Here is a 21,092-nt window from a genome sequence, read left to right on the forward strand (position 1 = left end):
CCGCGACATATGTCGTAGATATAAAGATGACTTTGAAGTCGTTGCTCATGTTGACAACTGGTGGTCCGAAAGTGAAACCATCGCCATCATGACAGACTTCGAAAAGGCGTACGAAAAGGCGATTGCAGACAAGATTCTTCCTGGGTACGCTCTTCTTGCAGGCGGCAGGAACGGTCCGTAATCATCCTTGGCACAAGGCAACAGCCATCTAATAACGAAGCAGGCGACATACTGTACTCTGGAGCTAAAGGTGTTCAGTCGCTTGCGGAAGGCTCGACACGCCCTTTCCAATCCGATACAATATGCGGGATCGCATCAATGACGAAGCTCATGACTGCAGTGGCAGCGTTGAAGTGCGTCGAGGAAGGGCTAGTTACTCTCGATGAAGACGTGGCCAAGTACTTGCCTAGCATTGGAAAGTACGGCATTATGACGAGCTTCGACGAAAAGACGAATGAGGCGGTCACTGTGCCTAACACCACGCCGATCACCCTGAGGCAAGCGTTGTACTAATGCACTAGCTGATGGGAAACTGACCGGAACAGGATGCTTCTGAGTCACACAAATGGCCACGAGTACGATTGGCTCAATCCTGATCTGGGGAAGTGGCGTGCAAGCCGCGGAGAGACCCCGTCTTGTGGACCGACTGTTGAGGAGAAACATACCCTGCCGCTTCTCTACGAGCCAGGCACCAGCTTCAAATACGGCCCGGGATCGGACTGGGCAGGCAAGGTCGTCGAGAAAGTGTCGGGAAAGAGACTTGACGCCGTCATGAAGGAGAAGATCTGGGCTCCTCTCGGCATAGACGACATCAACTTTTTCCCAAAGGAGAGATCCGATATGAAAGATCGCATGGCGAGCATCAGCACGCTGAGCGAGCAGGGTGAAGGACCGGCGGTAGATGCTGGCGGATTCGACGTTTTCGTCGATGCCACAGACTGCCTGGGAGGTGTAGGTGCTTTCGCGAGCGCAGAAGCCTACTTTACCTTTCTTCAATCCGTATTGAAGCGCGACTCGAGGCTTTTGAACGACCACTCTTGGGACGAGCTTTTCAAACCGCAGCTCGATGAGAGATGCAAGAAGGAGCTGAGCGACTACCTCAAGTCTTCACCTCTTCACACGCAGCTTCTGGGTATGGGTCTGCCTGCAAACATCGAGAAGCAGTGGTCGTTCGCTGGAATGATAGCCGAGCAAGGTCAGGAAGGACGTATGAATGCCGGGACAGTCTGCTGGGGCGGCGTTCCTAGTTTGACCTGGTATCTCGACTTCGAGGCTGGGGTCTGCGGTGTGGCGTTCTGCCAGGTCATCCCGCCGATGAGCCCGCGCGTATTGAAGCTGCATAAATTGTTTCAAAGGGCAATGTATGAGAAGGCGGCCGCCTAATAACCTGGGGTAAGTACGTTGGATGAGGGGTTGAGTGGCACGGTGGACTGTCGAGAATGCGATGGATGCGATATGTGGTCTGTGCGCTTATCGATAGGCAGGTAAACATGATTGTCCCTTCCGAGCTAATCCCAAGGACTCCATCCATCTTCTCTTTCTACGAAATCCCTTCAGCAGACCCGACATTGAGCTTTCAGTGTACAGTGACATCAGTGTCACTTTAAAGCTTGGCAGGATGCATAGTTCGAGGCGTTCCCCGCATTACGGAATCAGTTGGGGCACGGTCCTGCCAAGCGCTTGCTGCCTGTTGCCTACCTTACTGCCTACTATTGGCTAGGTAAGAATTGCACTCAGTATGCGGCAGTGCAATTCCATCACTATATAGTCGAACAAGTCCCCCTCTTATCGAGTGAGCAGAATCACCTTCTCAGTGGTTTTCTTTTACATCTTTTAGCGACCACCACCAAAGCCTATCGTCACACGCCCTTTCTTCATCCAATCCTTCGAACGTACTACCACTCATCCAGCTTATCCATCTGACATAGTATTCTGAGACTCAGCCATGGCGACATCGTCCGGTAGTGTGTTCGGGGCGACGCTCAAGACCATCACGACCACCAAGCTCGAAGAGCTTGCGAAGCAGCGCGCAGTATTTGAAGAAGAGTATGCTGCACTCACCACAGCCGCGAAAGCCGAAGCAGACCCACTGAAGCGCGTATGTCTTCTTCTCGATGGCTCGAAAACTTGTTTGGGCTTCCAGACGGAGAAGAAAACCAAAGATGGGCGAGTCGGTCGAGTTATCAGCGGAACATCCAGGAACCTTCGTCTCGAGACTGATCTCAAGAATCTCGATCGCTTCGTTGAACAGGCCCGCTTTGATCCTTCTGTTTCGAACAAAGTCCTCTCAGACTGGGAAAAGACACTGTTGCGGTATCTTTCCGTTCAGTCGACCAAGTACCAGTACGCCGATCTCTACGGCAAGCTCGTCACTGAATGGCTTTCTTCTGAAAAGTCTGCAACAGACGATGGCGATGTCGAGATGGGTGAGAGCTTCGAAGAAGTGCCTGGTGCTAAAAAGCTGGCGTCCCGCGCCGCATGGGAGAAAGACGTCTTCCAAGCGGCCGAAGTAGACGAGCAAGCACTGAGGTCCTATCTTGATGAGCTGTTTCAGGCGAACAAGAAAGACAGCTCCGCTGCCATTCGCGAGCTGCGCAAGACAGTCGAGAACTTCGAGGCTAATCTGAACTACTCGACACCGTTCAACCCCACTAGTCTTCGCTCCACCATCGAAGGCCTTCTGAATTCCGATCTTCTTTCGAATGAGAAGCGAGAAGCGCTCAGGGACTTCCTCGGTAACGGCAAGTATACATTCTTCGTAGAAATATCTGGTAGCTAACAACCCCGCAGATGTGATACTCGCCGAATTGTGCGACATTCTCAACGTACGCATGGCATCTCTCGATCGCTGGTCTTGGGGACCGCATGTTCTACTAGAGCAGCGAAGGAAGATCAACGGCGACTTCTCTATCCACTTCGATCCGGACCTTCTTCAGGCGATCTTCCTCCATTACGTCGGTGTAAAATGGTAGGTCGACTGCTACCGCAAGACATGCACAAATGAATGCTGACTGAATAACTTCTAGGTCTGTCTTCTTCAAGTCCGCATTCTTGGCCATGCACAAGCACCAAGCTTGGCCGAGAAATTCCACAGAGGTCTCGAAAGTTGACCGTTTACGCCGATCGTACTTCCTGGGCGACAAAGGCACGGACACTAAGTCCAGTGTCGAGAAGAAGCGGATGAGCACACACCACAACCGATATTTCGCCCACCAGCTACTGGACTATGATACACAGCAAATCGAGGCACAAGATGGTGAAGAGGAAGCTGAGTATGGGGACTACGTCGCCAAGAAGCGCAAACCAAACGTGCAACGGGAAATGGCTGACAACCAAATGCAATACCATTTCAACACAATTCAACAGCCGAGCGGAGGAAGTGTAAGCCAACTATCCCAACTAGCCAGCATTAATGGGAGGACGAAGCAGACAGCAAGAAAGGCTACTACCTCTAATCCGGCTAGAGCCGCTGCGCCTAACCAGCGTAATGGTACCGGCTTGTTTGGAGGCAACGCCCAAGCGGAGGTAGACGAAGACGACAGAGATCGCGACGCGTGCGACTGGGAAGATGAGGTGCACAACCGTCAGTCGAAGAAGCCTATGGAAGCAAAGCAAGGCCTACTTCATCTCTTGTCCACCGAAATTGTTCTGAACACAAGACTGCACGGAGGACTGACCTGCTTCTCTACGACTTTTGACTCGTGGAACTCACTACTGCCACATCAGACCATTTATATGGTTCTAGACTTTCTTGGCGTCTCGGATAGGTGGAAGAAGTTCTTCGAGCGATACCTTCAGGCACCTCTGAAGTTCAATGATGACCCATCCGCTGAGCCGCGTTTACGCCGTCGAGGCATGCCAGGCTCACACGCTCTGAGCGATACTTTGGGGGAGGCAGTGCTATTCTGCTTGGACTACGCGGCGAACCGAGCCGCCGGCGGGCCAGATCTATACCGTCTCGGGGATAATGTCTGGTTTTGGCACAGGGACTACAACACGTGTGCCAAAGCCTGGGCAAGTGTCGTCAAATTCACAGAAGTTACAGGAACCAAGGTCAGTCTCCTCATGAACTATACTCACGTTGATTCATCTGACGATAACTCTAGCTTGACCACAAGAAGACAGGCAGTGTTCGCATCTCACGCGACTCCGATGCTGAGATTGACGACCAACTCCCGGAAGGTGAGATCCGATGGGGTTTCTTGCAGCTCGATCCAGAGAGTGGCCAGTTCAAGATTGATCAGAAAATGGTCGATGGTCATGTGGAAGAGCTCCGCACGCAACTGCAAGGAAAGCTGAAGAGTGTTATCGACTATATTCAGGTCTGGGTAAGTACTGCAATCTCATTGGTCTCACATCACAGTCTCTAACCATCAAGAATAGAACTCGTATGCGGCTACGTTCTTCAGTTCCAATTTCGGAACCGCTTCCAACTGCTTCGGCCGCGAACATGTCGACATGATGCTCGCCACCCATCGCCATATCCAGGATAGCATTTTCCCCGATGGCAGCATCGTACAACATCTCAAGACGATTATCAAAGAGCGCTTCTCTGTTGAGGATGTGCCAGACGGGTTCCTATTTTTCCCAGTCGAGCTTGGGGGTCTGGACTTGAAGTCCCCGTTTGTTGAACCCTTGCAGATCCGAGACTCTGTCAAAGAGAACCCGTACGATCTGTTGGATGAATACGAAGAGAAGTTGCACGATGATTACGTCGCCATCAAGCGCGCCTTTGACAAGGGCACCCGGCATAACGTGCGCCGCAGTTTCCAGGACGCGAACTGGCAGCCTGAAGACCCCAACACATTCCTACCCTTTGAGGAGTTCACCAAGTACCCCGAGACGTTTTCCGCCATTGGTAAAGCAAATCTGACGGAGATTTACAAGGAGCTGCTCGAGCGCCCGAAAGAAAAGCCCATCGACGATAGCGAACAGGTCCTGCAAGCGCTGGAGCAACTCGAGGGCCAGAGCAGCTTACGTGGCATCACCGCAGACTGGTATACTATGGATGCCTACTGGAAGTGGATCGCACAAATGTACGGCCCGGACATGATTGGTAAGTTCGGTGGCCTCAATGTAGTTGACTTCGGGCTGCTGCCCATCGGTATGGTGTCAATGTTCCGCCAGAGGCGTACCAAGTGGCAGGGTTGAGCGCAGATGAAGCACCAGAGCAGTTGACGGTTCGTCAAGTATGTAGCACAATGAAATCATTTCGTAGACACTCCGGTTAGGCGATGAACCACACGGACTTCGTCAATCTCGCGCAAGGCTGACGTGCGTCTGGTACCGCGCCCTAGCGTCTTTCCCCGCACCCGCTCCTCGGGCATGACCTCGACACTGGTCTCCCTTCTTATATAACTTGAACAGCGCTGCTGTGCTCATAGCTTTGTGTTCATTAAAAATGCATCACCCACGCAACGTACTTTTACATGGCATAGCCTCTGGGTGCGCCTTGTACCCGCGAATATGTTGTACGCCGACAGAACCTCAGCTGGACCATATCAACGTCCTAAGATCGACTAACAGTAAGTTGCATATCCTCAGTCCAGTTTTTACCAAGCTATCGGTACATGACTACGCATTGCGATGCTTATTTGAACGACTGAGACCCCCTGGTGTCTTCGTTATGTCCGCCCAGCGATCAGCATAAGCACCGAAGCCTTCTACAACGCACAATAGCTCAAGAGGGCGATGCGGGATCAAATGGAAATGAAACACAAAATGCGCTTCCGATCGTCTAGTCAAGCTGACCGTGTACAGTATAGAGACGTGCCACGGCTCTTGTCCGGTGGAATTGAACACCTGGGCACCCCCACAACGCCTCCCGCATCCACACGTCTCCATTGATGCCCCCGAAAGTCTCAGCAGAAACTGCGCGACCTTTCCTTCTCCAGTGGGAAGGCACTACGAGTTCTCTAGACTGACGCTATGGAGCGACTACCCGACAGGCGGCCACATTGTGTCGGCAGTAACCCGGGTGGTGTTCATGCAAGCTGTCAACAAAGGACCAACCAGCCAAAGGCAACTTTCCGACGGCCCCAACGATGCGCATCACTGAGCAATGATATGGGGTTGTTGGATTGTTAGTTAACGCTAGCAAATGACGTTATCGGCAGGCCTCTCGGCACCACCTCAAGACAAGGAAAGTGCCATGATGCGCGAAGGAATTAGCGAACCACCTCATCCTCAACGAGCCAAATTCCCCACGCTTTGCATCACTCAACGAGGGCTGTCGATCCGACTTATGGGGTGTACAACTCAATAAATAAGACGTTGAGTACCCTTTACTCGCAAACTTTGACTTTTCATCTGCCCCTCCTTTGGAAAATTCCAGACCATGTCTGTCATCGACACTACCAAGGACCTTTCGGCACTTTTCACGAAACAGGTCCAAGCTACCCCGGATCTGATTGCTTTGGAAGACGACAAGCATACATACACTTATCAGGAGCTCCACGACAAAGTCGCTGCCCTCGCCGACCGGCTGCGGGGTCATGGCGTCGGCCGTGACAGCTTGGTAGGTGTCCTGTTGCCGCGATCCGCCGACTATGTGATCGCCTGTCTAGCAGCCCTACGGGCCGGCGGTGCGTTCTTGGTCCTGGAATTGGCCTACCCTCCCGACCTCCTTGCGGATGTTCTAGAGGATGCTCAACCTACCGTCGTGGTTACTATCAGCGCCGAAGTCGGCAAGATCAAGGGAAGCACTCCGCTTGTTGTTCTGGATGAAACCAGTTCAGCTACCAACGGCCAGTTGAGCGAGTCAGAGTTGAAGCCACTGCCCGAAGAGACCGATTTGGACCGCTTGGCCTTTGTTGCGTACTCCAGTGGAACAACTGGCAAGCCGAAAGGCATCGCCAACCCACACCGAGCGGCGGTTCTCTCATATAACCTTCGATTTGGACTCTCAGACATACAGCCAGGCGACCGTGTGGCATGCAATGTGTTCTTTGTTTGGGAAATTCTTCGCCCGCTGTTGCGAGGTGCGACTGTCGTTGCTGTACCGGACGAGGCCAGCTATGACCCGCGCATGCTTGTCGACCTACTCGCCTCGAAAAAGATCACAGAGACTCTTTTCACACCAACACTCTTCTCTGCCGTTCTTGCACGTCACCAAGCGCTGGAGACGCGCCTGCCAAACCTGAAGACTGTTTGGCTTAACGGCGAAGTTGTAACCACAGACCTTGCACGTCGTGGTATCAAAGCTCTACCTAATACCCGCCTGCTCAATGTCTACAGCGCATGCGAGACCCACGAGATCGCTTGTGGAGACATTAAAGATATGCTCGAGAAGCTGGACAAAGATGCTGCCTACTGCCCTGTAGGACCGCCGCTCATTGACAGGAAATACATCTATATCGTGGACGAGAGTGGCCAGAAAGTGGATGAAGGAGAAAATGGCGAGCTCTGCGTAGGTGGACACTTGCTTGCTCGAGGGTATCTTAACCGCCCCGAGACCACCGCTAAAGCTTTTATTCGGAATCCTTACAGCTCGAAAACCGGTGCTCGTATGTACAGGACTGGCGATAAGGCACGTCTTCTATCGAATGGCTTACTTGAGATCACTGGACGTGTCGGCGCAATGATCAAGATCCGCGGATACTCTGTGGTACCAGGAAAGGTTGAGAGTGCAATCCTCAATCACTTGGCAGTCAGCCACTGTGCTGTTGTACCTTTCGGAGAAGGCATCGATCGACAATTGGTTGCGTACATCGTGCGGGACAAGGAGGCGTCTGCAGAACGTCCAGAAGTCGAGATTGACCGAACAGGCCGCAGCTCGACCGCCAGGCGCATGCTGATGGCATACCTTGCCCATTACATGATACCTGCACTTTGGGTCGAGATGGATAGTCTTCCAAGGAGCGATGTGTCTGGAAAGGTCGACCTCAAGGCACTTCCTCCTCCTCGACCTGCATCACCTACAGGAAGCGCACGCAAATTCGAGCAGAGCCCTATCTCCATCGAACAGATTACCCAGATTTGGGCATCTATATTGAGCATCAGCCCCAGCTCCATCACTCCCGAATACAACTTCTTCGATCTTGGTGGTCACTCACTACTCCTTGCCGATCTCGCCGCGCGTCTGTCGAACACTTTCGGATTTAGGGTGCCCGTCGCACGTCTCGCCACTCCAGCAACTCTCAATGGCCATCTCGATACCGTTCGGGCTATCCGGGATGGCCACACCGCCGAGGTCCAGGAGAACCTGCCGGCCGTTCTGCGAGCAGACTCTGTACTAGATAAGGAGATCCAGCCAAAAGACGCCAAGATGTGTGCGCTCAAGGATGCGAAGACTGTATTACTCACTGGTGTTACTGGATTCTTGGGCGCGTTCCTTCTCCGAGATCTTCTCGAAACCACATCTGCTCAGATCGTGTGTATGGTTCGTTTCGCCGATTCCTCGCAAGACGATATCCCTGCTGGTATTGCTAGGATACGTAGGAACTTGCTGGACTTTGGCCTGTGGAGCGACAACATTATGGAGCGTGTCGAAATTCTTCCAGGAAACTTGTCGCGTAAACGATTCGGTCTCGCTCCGGATACATTCAAGGCATTAGCTGACCGTCTCGACGTAATTGTCCACGCAGCTGCCACTGTCAACTTGGTTTACCCTTACGCTGCGCTGCAGAAGCCCAACGTTGGTGGTACAAGAGAGGTTCTTCGTCTCGCTGCTCAAGGCGGTGCTACCGTACAATACATCTCCACCAACGGAGTACTTCTGCCTGCCAAGGGTCGCGAAGGATGGTCAGAAGATGCCATGCTGGAGGTTGATGATGTTACCAAGCTTGCTGATGGTTACGGCCAGACTAAGTGGGTTGCTGAACAGCTCGCTCTAGAGGCTGGCCGAAGAGGCCTTCCCATCAAGATCCACCGTCTTGGAACCATCAGCGGTCATAGTGAGACAGGTGCTGCCAACGCATGGGATCTGTTGACAGCCATGATTGTCGAGTCGATCAGAATCGGCTACTACCCCGACGTCAAGGGCTGGCGCGCGGAGATGACTCCTGTCGACTTCGTCAGCAAGGCCATAATGCACCTTAGCAACCAGACCGAGACCGATCAGACGATGTTTCACATTGGAGACCCTGACCCAGTCGACATCAGTAAGGTCTTCGAAGACCTCAGTGCACTAGGATACCCAACCCAGCCGATGGACTTTGAGAAGTGGACTAGCCTCTGGGACGAGAAGCGAGGTTCTGCCAAGGGTGGTGATGGTGCTTTCACCGTTGATATCCTACGAAGCGGTATGCCAAGCGTCGAGTTCCTGAGGGATGTTGTTGTGCTCGATAACGCGAAGACCAGGCCACTGCGCCTCGCAGTGGAGCGCCCGAAGGTGGACCAAACACTACTTGAGACATACACACGACATTGGTATGCACGTGGCTGGCTTCCAAAGCCGCCCGCGCACCAGGATGCTGCCGGTGGCTCTGCTAGGCTTCCACGAAGAGGTCCTCTTTTCGGCAAAGTTGCCGTAGTCATGGGCGCATCATCCGGTATTGGCGCTGCCACCGCCACTGCTCTTGCCAGAGAGGGTTGCCACGTTGCTCTCGCAGCACGCCGAATCGACGCCCTTGAAGACCTCAAGAAACGCCTCGTGATTCGCGAAGGCAAGGTCATCACGCAAAAGACCGATGTCACCGACAAGGCTCAGGTCGAGGCCCTCGTTGCCGCAGCGGAGAGCCAACTTGGACCCGTCGATATCTTCGTGAACGTCTCGGGAGTCATGTACTTCACCATGATGGCCAACACATACACCGACCAATGGAACCAAACCGTGGACGTCAACTGCAAAGGTCTCCTCAACGTCATCTCGTCCATCGTACCCTCGATGCTCAAGCGAGGAAAGGGCCACCTTCTCGCCATCTCCTCCGATGCTGGGCGAAAGGTCTTCCCCGGCCTCGGCGTCTACTCCGCATCGAAGTTCTTCGTCGAAGCTACACTGCAAAGCTTGAGGCTCGAGACTGCCGGAACTGGACTGAGAGTTACTGCTGTACAGCCTGGAAACGTGGCGACGGATCTGCTCGGTATGAGCACAGATCAGGAGGCTTTGAAGAAGTTTGGAGAGCCAACTGGAGCGAAGGTTCTGGATCCAGAGAATGTTGCTGAGTGCATTGTGTATGCGCTCAAGCAGCCGGATCATGTCTCTGTGAACGAGGTGCTCATTGAGCCGAGAGATGAGCCTATCTAGACGCAACTGTGTGGATAGAGCGGGTCGATACAACGCCGATATGAATCATGATTGAGCCGTACAGCAATGAAACTTTGACGGGCTTGTAGCGAATTATCTGTGCCCACTCCTTTCGTTGAGAGAGACGTGAAATCAACCATCTACGGAAGTATGATGAACCTCATTAACTTCTCGTCAGATTCAGTCTTGAGACGCACCTTCACAGCCATCCCCATGCTATCGCATAACCCCTCGACTAAGCCGCGGGGTTAAGTACAAAAGTCACCATACTCCTCCCGGGCACCTGCGCACTAACACTATCCCCATCCGCCGTCAGTGTAGCCGCAATCTCATCGCAATCATGCCCATTATCCGTGATCCACGCCTTCGCCATCTTAGCAACAAAACCACTTACCTGAACCGTAACCGCACCCGCCACAGTCCCTCCCTGTATGACCTGCACCGCCAAACTCCCATCCACGTTCCTAAACGCACTAACCCGACTCCCACTCGGCCCGCCGCTCGCACCCACCCTCACAGCACCCGGTCGCACATGTCTACTCCAGTTCGCGAAGGCCCAGAGACGTTTACTCGGTATGACTGCTGTTTTGTCATCGGAGATACGGATCAGCTTGCTGTTTGTTGCGCCACCTTGGACGCCGATCCAGTATAGATATGCAGAGGCGTTGGCGGTGGTGAGCGCAGTGTGGATTTTGGTTGCCCAGTTTAGGCCTTCGCCTGCGCCGTTGTTTGTGTAGAAGACTGTTGTCCATGCGCCTTGGAGGTCGGCGTTTTCGGTTTGCCAGACGTGGTGGGGGGTGTTTATGGGACTGTTGGGCTGGGATGTGTAGGAACTAGATGATGGTCAGTGTGCGGTTTCGGTGCTTGGGTGGAGGACTTACTGTGCGGTGATCGTACCCAACAGGCTACTTACGCTATTCAGTGCACTCATCATACTCTGCTGACTACTCCATCCCTCGGCGTCACAGCACGTAACCTTTACGCTTGTAAAGTTCGCTCTGTCGAGTGTTGGTCGCAATACTTTGATGAAGCCCGCGGCTTGCTGCCCATTGCTCCTCATGCTGGCATAGCTTGTCGTAAGATCTGGTTCATTCAAGAATCCCAGATGCGTGATATCAACCCCGATATTTCTGTAGTAAGTGATGTACTGGACCAAATAGTTGGCGTACGCTTGTTTCCAATCTCCACTCGAACAAGTGGCGCCAGAAACCCCACAAAGAGATCCCCCATTTGCATCGTTGTTGTTCGTTTTCATGTATCCTGGTGCCGACCACGCATTTGCATATACAGTGCGCAAGCCATACGTCTTCACTGCTTCGGTGCTAACCCAGACTTGGCTGTTGTCATTGCCGTCAAACACATATTTCGGTGTCGCATTCGGACCACCGGGATTTGTGGGTTGAATGGAAACCATGTGATCGCTGCTCGAATCCGGAGATGAACCGATGCCATTTCTCAAGATAGAGAAACCAGCACCGGATGTGCGGTTAAAGAGCAGGTCAAGGGCGTAGCGTTGGAGTGAGGGCGAGAGGGCATGCATCTGGTTCGCGCGTTGAAAGGTCTCCGATATGCCGAAGCCATCTATGGTCTGGTAGGTTTTGGTCAAGTCGACGGTGACAGTGGAGGATTGTCGGGGTTGTAGGGATGCGTGTGCACTCGCGAAGGTCGTCAGCGCCAGGACGAGATAGCTGGAGAGCGCCATGACTGGAGTCTGAGGTAATTTGGTCCCTTGAGATACACCTAGGGAGCTTCGCAAACGACTGACATGCCATGAATCGCAGTAGGTGAAGCTTTTGTATAAGCATCGTCTCCATTTAGCCTTTATCCATGTTAAAGGGAACGCCGCAGGGATGATATTAGTTAGCAGCCCCACAATGGCTTCAAGATTAAGCTTCCTGTTCATCCAGCATACGAAGATCATCTGTGAGCTGCTCCCCGCCATCAGGGTAAGATCGAGCAGCAATGTCGCTGTGAGTGGTGGAATTACCCGGTGCTTACCTCCGTAAAGTACTATAGCTCTCATATATAAATCTCCGAGAAGCGACCTCGAGAGATTGAGCCATATCTTGAGCGGTAACACCCCCACAATGTTTACTCAATGCCGGTACCCATGTACGATTTCCCTGGGAACTATCTCTTTCTGAACATTACACAGGGCATGGCCCCAGAATCAGTTGCGTTGCTGCATCTGAAAATCGCTGGGGTCAATGATCAAGATGTTCCTACTCGATACGAGATCGTCATGTTGTTGCACGTCGGCGCCTCACCGATCCTTTATACGTGGTACGTGACCGGGAAGCTAGGCGGAACGCGGGAATGCATGTTGGATCGCGCCGGAAGACGATAGACAGGCCATCGAGCATGTCCATAGTTGTGTATCGATACATCTAGTGTGTTACCGACCTTGCAGAACTGGTGCTTAGCCGTCGTGATGTTGAGGAGTGATGAGGCCTCATCCAGGGTCGAGGCTGTCGCATGCAAGCCACGCTAGTGTCTTGGCAGTCGTCAATCCAACATTTCGCGGAGGAGCGACTGCCCTCACAGCAACAACAACCCACCATGGCCGACCTAGCAAAAGTAGACGAAGTAGCGCCCGCACCCGAAGCCCCTCAAAACGTCGAAGAGGAGGTTACTACCGTATCCGTACCGCCGAAAGTCGAAAAGGCCGAAGCATCAGACACCATGAGCGCGAATGGAGCGGCAGCGCAAGATGCGATCACAGTCCACGAAGCTGCGTCGACGCAAGATAGCTCTCTCAGTGCAACTACAAACCCCGACCCGAAAGCTGCCCTCGCTGCGCGAATGGCCCGCTTCAAAGCGCTCCAAGCAGCCAAAGTAAACGGGCGTAAAGAGACAGAGCGCGAGGTTCGCGACGCCGAAGACCGCAGTTCTCGCCTCGCGCAGATCTCTAAACTTGGCGCCCTCAACGAGAAAGCCTCGTACAAGCTTCTCAAATCCGAAGACCCTGATTTCGAGCGCAAGAGGAATTGGGACTACACAGTTGAAGAGAGCGAGAGCTGGGACAAGCGGCTGAAGAAGAAGTCGAAGAACAGGGAGGGAGTCGCGTTTGCCGACTACAGGAATGAGGCGAACAAGGTGTACAAGAGGCAGATTGGTCAGATGAGCAAGGTCGATCTGGAGGCGTATGCCGAGGAGAAGGCAAGGAAACTGCAGTCGCAAGTATCCTCCGGACTTCTGCAACTCGTTGAAACGGATGCCGGGGAAATCTACACTGTCGACAATCAAGGGCGCATAAACACGCCAGTCGACGAAGCGTACAGTCACGACCACAAGCCATCGAAGGAAGCCGTAGATAGGCTAGTAGAAGACTTGGAGAAGGGCGAGCGCGCCAGGTTGAAGGCCAGGGCTGCGAGGGGCATACGCGACTCCGAAGATATGGGCGATGTCACGTACATCAACCAGAAGAACAAGCAGTTCAACGACAAGCTTTCGCGCTTCTACAACAAATACACAAGCGAAATACGGGACAGCTTCGAGCGAGGCACGGCGATATAAACGGGGCGAGAAAATGGTACTGTACTTATACCCTGGCATTGTGCTCCCAAGGGCCGGCGTTATTTGATTCAAAAAGGCATTAGGGATTTGGCGTTATTACTATTACGTTATGGCACACACTTTCATCATAGATATGGCTGAGGACATTGGCTCAAGTCTGAAATATACTCGTGTTCTTGGATATCATGCGCAACGCTCTACATCATACTACTCAACACCCTATTCACATCCTGACCCGGCTCGGGCTTCTTCATTGCCTTGCTCGTAGCCGTATGCTGCGAGAACTCGAGCCTTCCCTTCCGCCTCTTTGGCTTCCCATCTACTTCCTGTACCGCTGCTGCTGCCTCAGTCGCCGCATTATCACCATCGACATCTTCTCCTCTCTTCCGCCTTGTAGCCTCAATACCACTAGCCATCTTGCCTCTCTCCACGTTCTCCAAGAACGCCTTGTTCTCCTTCTTGCCCTGCGAAATCTCAAATCTGAGTCTTGCCGCACGCTCTGCGTTCTCGTTCTGGATCTGCTCGACCAGGTTGTGCCACTTGACGCCGCTCAAGTACCGGATATTCCAAACTTCGTCGTGCCACCTGCCCCTCTTCTTTCCGCCCATCGTTTGCGCATTTAGGTTCTCGGCCACGAACTTGGCGTCGCGTTTGTGAAGGAATTCGACCCAGCCGTCGAGGAAGAGCTTGCGACGCGTGCCTCCGTTGCGCAGGCGCTGGGTGCGGGAAGTGCTGTCTTCGGGTGTAAGGAATATGCGACCTACGGCGCCGTAGGGTGTTAAGAGGGAGCGCATTACGGCTGGCTTCATGAAGGGCGGGACGCGAGAGAGGTATATAACGCCGGACTTGTCTTTCTTGAGTGATGAGGGTGGCAGAGCCTTTCCGAGTTTTGTGGTTTGTAACCTCATTTCCGAGGGGAGGGATGCAGCAAGTTTCTCGAGATGTGCTAGTTCGGCGCTCTTGGAGGCGAAGCGCTTCGGTGCGTGTTGTTCGTCGTCGTCTCCTTCTTCAGCATCTTCTTCGTCGAAGGCTTGTTCTTCGTCATCTTCCAGTTCCTCCGCATCGCCCTCGGAGTCGGAGACGTGGTCTATTTTTTGCCGCTTTGACGTGGGTAGCATGCGCGCTCTGCTCTCCTCCTCGGAGTCATAGCCTCTCTCCTCGTCTTCGCTTTCCTCAACGTCGAGGTACTCGTTTCGTTTGCGCGTCGCCATTGCTGCGCGGAAAGTGACTCTTTTGTGGATCGCGATATGATAGACTCTTATTAGAGTACGGAATCGTCTTTCGGTTGGGAAACGCCTGTCGCGACGTGGATATTCGGGCTGTATACGGGCGCATTCGTTCGCTCGAAACTTTTGCGGAGAAGTCGCGGAGGTCAACTTTTGGGTGGGGCCTGACCTAGCGCCTTGGCAATTTGTCGCGCAACTCATCTGCCAGCCTCCATCACCTTTTCACATCCACACCCACCACACCCACCAACGAACTCACCTACCCGCGCATCACACCTTGCTCGCAATCCCACCAACAAACTTCACCTACCTGCACACACACCACAACTCTCGCAGCCATGGGAGGAGATCTCAATTTGAAGAAGTCGTGGCATCCCCACCTGCGCAAGAACCAGGAGAGAGTGTGGAAGGAGGAGAAGTCTGCGCTCGAGGAGCGCAAATTGATCGAGAAGTTGCGCAAGGAACGCGAAGAAGAAGCGGCGATCGAGCAGCTGCAGAGACTGCAAGCTGAGAATGGCGGCAAGGTCGTACAGCGAAGGGTTGACTGGATGTATTCAGGCCCGAGCGGCGATGCCGGAGTCACAGAGGAGCGCGAGGGCTATCTCCTAGGCAAACGCAGGATTGACAACCTGCTGAAGTCAAACGATACCCAAAGCCTTCAGAAGGGCGCTGCAGTCGGCATCGACGCTGCCACGGCCGACACGAATGCGAACACTGCTCGCGACACACAGAAGAAAGTCCTCCAGGACCCGCTCCTCATGATTCAAAAACAGAAGATGGAGATGCAGCTGAAGGCTATGAAGGACGCGCAGAAAGAGGCTAAATACGCCGAAAAACGCGAAAAAGAGAAGGAGCGGGAGAAGAAACACAAAAACCGGGACAGGGAGCGGAGCCGGGATCGCGAACACAAGCACAGCAGCCGACGCCATCGGTCACGGTCGCCACGCAGGAGGGAAGACCGCGAAGATCGCCGCGATCGCGACAGCCATCGTAGACGGTCGAGATCCCGCTCACGATCACCATACCGCAAACACAGTAGCCGACGAGACCGCACTCGTTCACCACGCAGGAGGGAGGATCGTGGCGATCTTCGCGACCGCGACACATACCGACGACGGGACCGTACACCACCGAGAAGACAAGTCGAAAAACAAGTCGAAAGCAAAGCCGATGATACGGAAGCCCGTCAGAGCGCTGCTGACCGCCTAGCTGCAATGCAAGCAGAGGCGACATCGCTAGAGGAGCAGCGTGCTGAGCGTGTTCGACTACAAGAAATTAAGGATGCAGAGGAGGAAGAGAAGCACAAGAAGAACATGGATGGAGGACGCCGGTTCATTTCGAGCGTGCGGGGGCAAGCCTCAAACATGGACCTGGGTGATGCGATCGCTCGTGGACGGGGTAACCTGAGGGCAGAGATTGATGCTTAAGTTTTTAAGGGCCTGGAGTAATGTGCTTATAATGCATAGATAGTAAAATTGATACCCTGGCTTTTCTCGCTAGAAATGATTCCACCCTCGCTACCTGAGTTTAGGAGACTTCTGTCACCCCGACTGCTGAATAGCTACTTGATTTGGTATTTCTGCGACCTGTTCGACAAAAAAGAGTTCTAATATTTTGCTATAGCGACAGTACATCTCTCGCGAACCATAGGGCCAATTGTTGTCTACAAAGGGGAACTAAGGAACCAAGATACGGAAGCGTGAACCTCCCAAGTAGCTTTTCGCCTGTTGAAATCTCCCCAGTCCTGAAGTGAAACGCTACAACCCGCAATGAGCTTACACCCAGCTCAGCAAGCTTACTTGTGTACCATTTGATCCCAATCCCCGAATCACCGTTCATAAGCCGCTGTAGATGACGGCAACCGCAAGGCTCATTACCAGAGCAGCCAGACTCGGTGAGCTCGCAGCTGCCGCAGACTTGGCATCCAGTCGCTCAAGGCAGTAAGTAACACTGTAGCTCGAGTTTTGACCGGTAGGTGCACAAGCGAATGGAGTGTCGTATCCGTACTCCTTTGTCTCGCATGTGGGCTTGTTCTGCTCGAGCTCGTCCATCTGGTCTTTGGTATACAAGGCGTTGCCGACTATGACTGGACCAGTGCAGTTCAAGGGGTTTCCAATAGCGCCGAGCACGATGCTGAGGAGTTTAGCCGGGAGGGCTTGCGGTCCGGGGAGTGCGGCAGCGACGGCGGCTATTCCTTCCACGAAATCTAGTGACGCATTAGTAGTGACACCTAGACCATGCATTGATGAACTGCTTACTGAAAGCCAACTCCTCGTCTTCATCATCGGTATTCAAACCACCAATTGCAACGGACAGGTTCGAAGCAGAATCGGGAACATCCATCTCCTGCGTGTACTTGACGGTATCGTTTGCCGCAACGATAGCATCGGCTTCGACCTCGCCCACGAGCCAGGAGTTCTTGATGGTGTTGCTGCCTGTTGTTGAGGCGATGGCGAGAAGCAGGTCGTCTTCTTGCAAGTCACGGGTGACCCCGACGTGTACTTCCTGGATGGTGAAACTGAAGCGGACGGCGATGGCAACGTTTGCTAGGAGCAGGAGGGATAGCAGGACTTTCTGGAGGGTGAATGAAGACATAGTAGAGAAGGCGAGAGGGTTTCAATTTCAGGAGAAATGGAGTGTAGGCTTTGGGGTGAACTTGACTGGGAAAATCTAGCTGATGTCGATAGATTTCAGGAAGCAAGAATAGTCTCAGGCTGGATTCCGCTCCATCGTTGCGAGCACCATGCTCTACTTATGTATGTTTGTTCAGCCTGACTTTAAGGGTGAGTATGTTAAGGCAGTCCCATGGGGGTAAGATTTGCCGACCGGATATCCATGACAGAGCCAGGGAAAGCGAATGTGAGGTTTACTCGAGCCTCTTGCGGCCATCAAGAGGCACTGTGCATGCATCTTTGCCAATCAACGAAGCTGGCCCCCAATATCACACAGCATAGCGTGCTGATGGTGTGATGGAGAGACATCGCCGGAATTGTAGAGATGATCAAAGCTCATGTTGACTCCGACGCCGTGGCTTTGGGGCCGAGTCATTATGCACAGGTGCCAAGTGCATATTCTCGCCTGATGTTGTATGCCATGAGTATCTGGAGTCCATTTGAAGTCGGTCCTTCTAGAGTGCTTGAAGTGGCTGATGTGATCTGGCCGACAGCTTGTATAGTCTGAGAAGCTTCCTCAACAGGAATTCCGTCCATCTTTGATGAGTCTGAAGCCATTGGCGTTGGATGCTGCGGCGGGTCGGAATACCTCGATTTTCAGCCTTGCTGTGCGGTGCTTTTTGCGCCAAGGAAGAATTGCTGACACCGCCCCCATTCAGTTCAGGGAGTAGAACTGAATAGAGCAAAGTGCTTCGTATCTATGCTACACCCAGCATTTAGCCTGACAGGGTGCTCTAGCGTATAGCATCATTCGCGGCAGACTAGCTTAAGCGGAGTAGCATTGCTAGCGATTGCGGCCTCAGCCTTGTGAGCCGCAACATGAACTCAGACCGATGTGCCGGGAATAGCTGACTAGTCAGATCATGTTCTTGGTATTCCAGTCCACGGTCAGCGCTAGCCCATCTATGGCAGGTACCAGGCTGAGGGAGCGACTGTCACTAGGTAGCATGGACGCATCCGGCGATACTGAGAAGGTATACCATGACGCCACACGCAGTGAGCCGAATTTTCAAGCCGTTTTGATGAATGACTGCTGTTAGACACTTGTTCGACATATGCAAGACCGGGCACTAGAAGTACGGCGATAAATCTGGTGGACTCCTGCTCTTCAAAATAACTTGGTGCAGGCGGCACGTGCTTTGTTACCACAAGGGTAACAAGCATATTCGTCCTTGTCAAGCGATCAACGCCATATTGACTTCAGTGCATCCGATCGGCATAGCTGGCATCTTGAAAGCGGGTCTTCCACCGACCGTGTGGCCCGTGGCTGCAGCGCCTGGAGCTACCAGGAACTATAAATATGTTTTCGTGATGAGAGAGGCAATAAGGCGCCATACCCGGTGCCGAAGCTTTTAGCATAATGAATGCGATGTCAAGTAGCGTATCACACGCAGTTGACGCTGATGCTTCTGCCATTAGCCGGGATGAGGCTTCGGTGGCCCAGTCTCTCGATGTCGTATTGTAATAAGAGGAGGGGAGGAAGGATGGCGAGAAGTGGCTGTAAGAAGCGCTGGAAGCTCCATATCCGCACATATTCGCAGACTCGAAATCGCTGAAGAGGCTGTCTTGATATCGCACAGTCATTAAGAAGCCGAGGATAAGGCCAAGATATATTGATAGATATGGACGATGGCGACATTTGCGCAATCGACGTCTGTACGCGCGACACTGGACCTCGACTCCAGGAGACCGACGGATTGGAACTATCGTGATCGTGAGCCGGTTCATGTCGGGCCAGGAAGGCATGTTTCAAGAACGAGGAACGAAGCTGATAAGAGTGTTAAGTATACCTCGGGGCCCCTCGTATACAAATCGCGCGTTCACCAGAAAGACAAATGATCTCGATCATCTTGTAGTTCCTGCACCGTGTAGCGCGCAGGAGACGTCGTAAAATCGACAAAGACACTTTCCGGGTGAGATTTATAGTACGGATCCGTGCTCAGGTGCGTCCCATTCATGACCAGTCCTAGATTGGTCAGCTTAGGCCAATTGCGTCTGATCCCTAGTAGACGTTAGCACTGATTGACGATCCCCTGACCAACGACCATTTACCTTTGTCGTCTCTGATTGTCAACATAATGTCAAACGTGATGGATGACGTCTCGTATTGTGCTTTGATCTGTACCAGCGACTGAAGTCGTTCTAGCAGATCAAATTCTTCCTCTCCGCGATGGTAGTATACCCATGTGATGTATACATCTTTCAACGACGCTAAGGTACCGTCCTTGTGTGCGCTGAGAACATCGAGAAGTTGTTGATCGGCTTCGTCGTTTGGCTCACGGGGATAGTGGATGTGCAGTGATGTGATGCTTGGCGGTAAGAAAGCAGGCAGACTTCGAGCATTCAGAGTATCCCCCGGATCAGACACCAGATACAAAGAGACTCTGACCGAGTTTAAATTGGTGAACTCATGAATAGAATCGAGCTGAGCCATGCCAGTGTGCTCCAATGAGGACCGATGTTGCCTACACAATAACGACAAGTTTTGAAGACTCTCGATGTGGTTGTTCAGCGCAGGAATGAGACCCCCAAACCACTGATCGAGCGTGCTGGAACGCATTGGGTGAAAGCATTCAAATCGCTCTAGAGCTTTACACGACGTTATCATATTCTTGACCGCATTCTCGGAGATGACTGGTTTGAATAGCGAGAGCTTGGTGATAGGCGATGAGCGTAGTGGCCACAACCAAGGGCGGCCGAAAATGATCAAGCCGTCGGCGTCATTGTATTCGAATTCGACTTCAGTTTCATTCTCAGCCATGTCGAAATAGCCGCCCAACGCGACAAGAGTAAGCTCATCCAAGCTGGGAAGAAGTAAAAACGGGAACGCATACCGCGCGGGCGTTTGCGGTGTTTGAGAGAAATCGAAATACAAAATCTTGAGATTGTCAAATCGGTGAGTGTGAAGCCGACTTAGGCCCATAGCCATACGGCCTATGCCCTCGAGAAGGGTATTGTTGCAATCGTCATAGAGCCCTTGGTATTCAAGGGCCGACCGTGCCCATAAACGCTCCAAGTTCGGTGTCCGAAATGCCACTAGAGCGAAGTATAGGTCTTCGTACTCTAGCCAACGGCTCACGAGTGCTGAGGCGTCTTCCGTGCCTAGCCCAAAGGCTCTCACGTCTCTTGTAGTGTCTTTCATGTACTCATCGCGGACGCGCATACGGCGCTCGCCGTCCCGTCTCAGCCTAGCAGGCGTCTTCTGTCGAAGGGCTTTGATCTCGAGGCGAAGGCTTGGCTGGTCTTGGAGACGAGCAAAAAGTCTTCGAGACTGGGGCAGAACACCGTCATTCGGGGGCAGGTCTATCGATTCGTAGAGCAACGGTCTGGTAATATGGTACAACTTCTTGGAAACGCAACAAAGAGCCGCAAGGGCGTGCGTGCGGCTGTAGTCGGCTGGTTCTGCCCAGGTTGTAGGGCCTCTCAGTTGGTCAACGATGTGGATGAGCAATTCGTTGGGAAGGTCGTCCATGGTGGAGAGAATCTGCGACT

General features: G+C 52.9%; 8 protein-coding genes across 8 annotated transcripts; 4 read left to right on the forward strand and 4 right to left on the reverse strand.

The window, feature by feature from the left end:
• Nucleotides 1-1,945: 1,945 nt before the first annotated feature.
• Nucleotides 1,946-5,151, forward strand: J4E79_005202 (uncharacterized protein; the record flags this gene model as incomplete). The annotated part of the gene is given in 5 exon segments (XM_049354080.1): nucleotides 1,946-2,771; nucleotides 2,791-2,968; nucleotides 3,027-4,053; nucleotides 4,107-4,328; nucleotides 4,384-5,151. 5 exon segments carry the CDS (start codon nucleotides 1,946-1,948, stop codon nucleotides 5,149-5,151), a joined length of 3,021 nt encoding a protein of 1,006 aa, XP_049211700.1.
• A 1,186-nt stretch (nucleotides 5,152-6,337) lies between these two features.
• J4E79_005203 (putative NRPS-like protein biosynthetic cluster) lies at nucleotides 6,338-10,186 on the forward strand (the record flags this gene model as incomplete). Its single annotated transcript, XM_049354081.1, has 1 exon — nucleotides 6,338-10,186. One exon carries the CDS (start codon nucleotides 6,338-6,340, stop codon nucleotides 10,184-10,186), a length of 3,849 nt encoding a protein of 1,282 aa, XP_049211701.1.
• A 235-nt stretch (nucleotides 10,187-10,421) lies between these two features.
• Nucleotides 10,422-11,888, reverse strand: J4E79_005204 (uncharacterized protein; the record flags this gene model as incomplete). The annotated part of the gene is made up of 2 exons (XM_049354082.1): nucleotides 10,422-11,019; nucleotides 11,068-11,888. 2 exons carry the CDS (start codon nucleotides 11,886-11,888, stop codon nucleotides 10,422-10,424), a joined length of 1,419 nt encoding a protein of 472 aa, XP_049211702.1.
• An 857-nt stretch (nucleotides 11,889-12,745) lies between these two features.
• J4E79_005205 (uncharacterized protein) lies at nucleotides 12,746-13,702 on the forward strand (the record flags this gene model as incomplete). The annotated part of the gene is made up of 1 exon (XM_049354083.1): nucleotides 12,746-13,702. One exon carries the CDS (start codon nucleotides 12,746-12,748, stop codon nucleotides 13,700-13,702), a length of 957 nt encoding a protein of 318 aa, XP_049211703.1.
• A 197-nt stretch (nucleotides 13,703-13,899) lies between these two features.
• ESF2 (RNA-binding ATPase activator esf2) lies at nucleotides 13,900-14,913 on the reverse strand (the record flags this gene model as incomplete). Its single annotated transcript, XM_049354084.1, has 1 exon — nucleotides 13,900-14,913. The coding sequence occupies one exon, from the start codon at nucleotides 14,911-14,913 to the stop codon at nucleotides 13,900-13,902; it is 1,014 nt and encodes a 337-aa protein (XP_049211704.1).
• A 353-nt stretch (nucleotides 14,914-15,266) lies between these two features.
• J4E79_005207 (uncharacterized protein) lies at nucleotides 15,267-16,355 on the forward strand (the record flags this gene model as incomplete). Its single annotated transcript, XM_049354085.1, has 1 exon — nucleotides 15,267-16,355. The coding sequence occupies one exon, from the start codon at nucleotides 15,267-15,269 to the stop codon at nucleotides 16,353-16,355; it is 1,089 nt and encodes a 362-aa protein (XP_049211705.1).
• Nucleotides 16,356-16,763: 408 nt separating this feature from the next.
• Nucleotides 16,764-17,523, reverse strand: J4E79_005208 (uncharacterized protein; the record flags this gene model as incomplete). Its single annotated transcript, XM_049354086.1, has 2 exons — nucleotides 16,764-17,134; nucleotides 17,187-17,523. The coding sequence occupies 2 exons, from the start codon at nucleotides 17,521-17,523 to the stop codon at nucleotides 16,764-16,766; spliced, it is 708 nt and encodes a 235-aa protein (XP_049211706.1).
• A 2,079-nt stretch (nucleotides 17,524-19,602) lies between these two features.
• J4E79_005209 (uncharacterized protein) lies at nucleotides 19,603-21,072 on the reverse strand (the record flags this gene model as incomplete). Its single annotated transcript, XM_049354087.1, has 1 exon — nucleotides 19,603-21,072. The coding sequence occupies one exon, from the start codon at nucleotides 21,070-21,072 to the stop codon at nucleotides 19,603-19,605; it is 1,470 nt and encodes a 489-aa protein (XP_049211707.1).
• Between the last annotated feature and the right edge of the window lie 20 nt (nucleotides 21,073-21,092).

Source organism: Alternaria viburni (genome assembly GCF_023758015.1).
Source record: "Alternaria viburni strain BMP 2772 chromosome Unknown scaffold_9, whole genome shotgun sequence".
Taxonomy (NCBI): Eukaryota; Fungi; Ascomycota; class Dothideomycetes; order Pleosporales; family Pleosporaceae; genus Alternaria; species Alternaria viburni.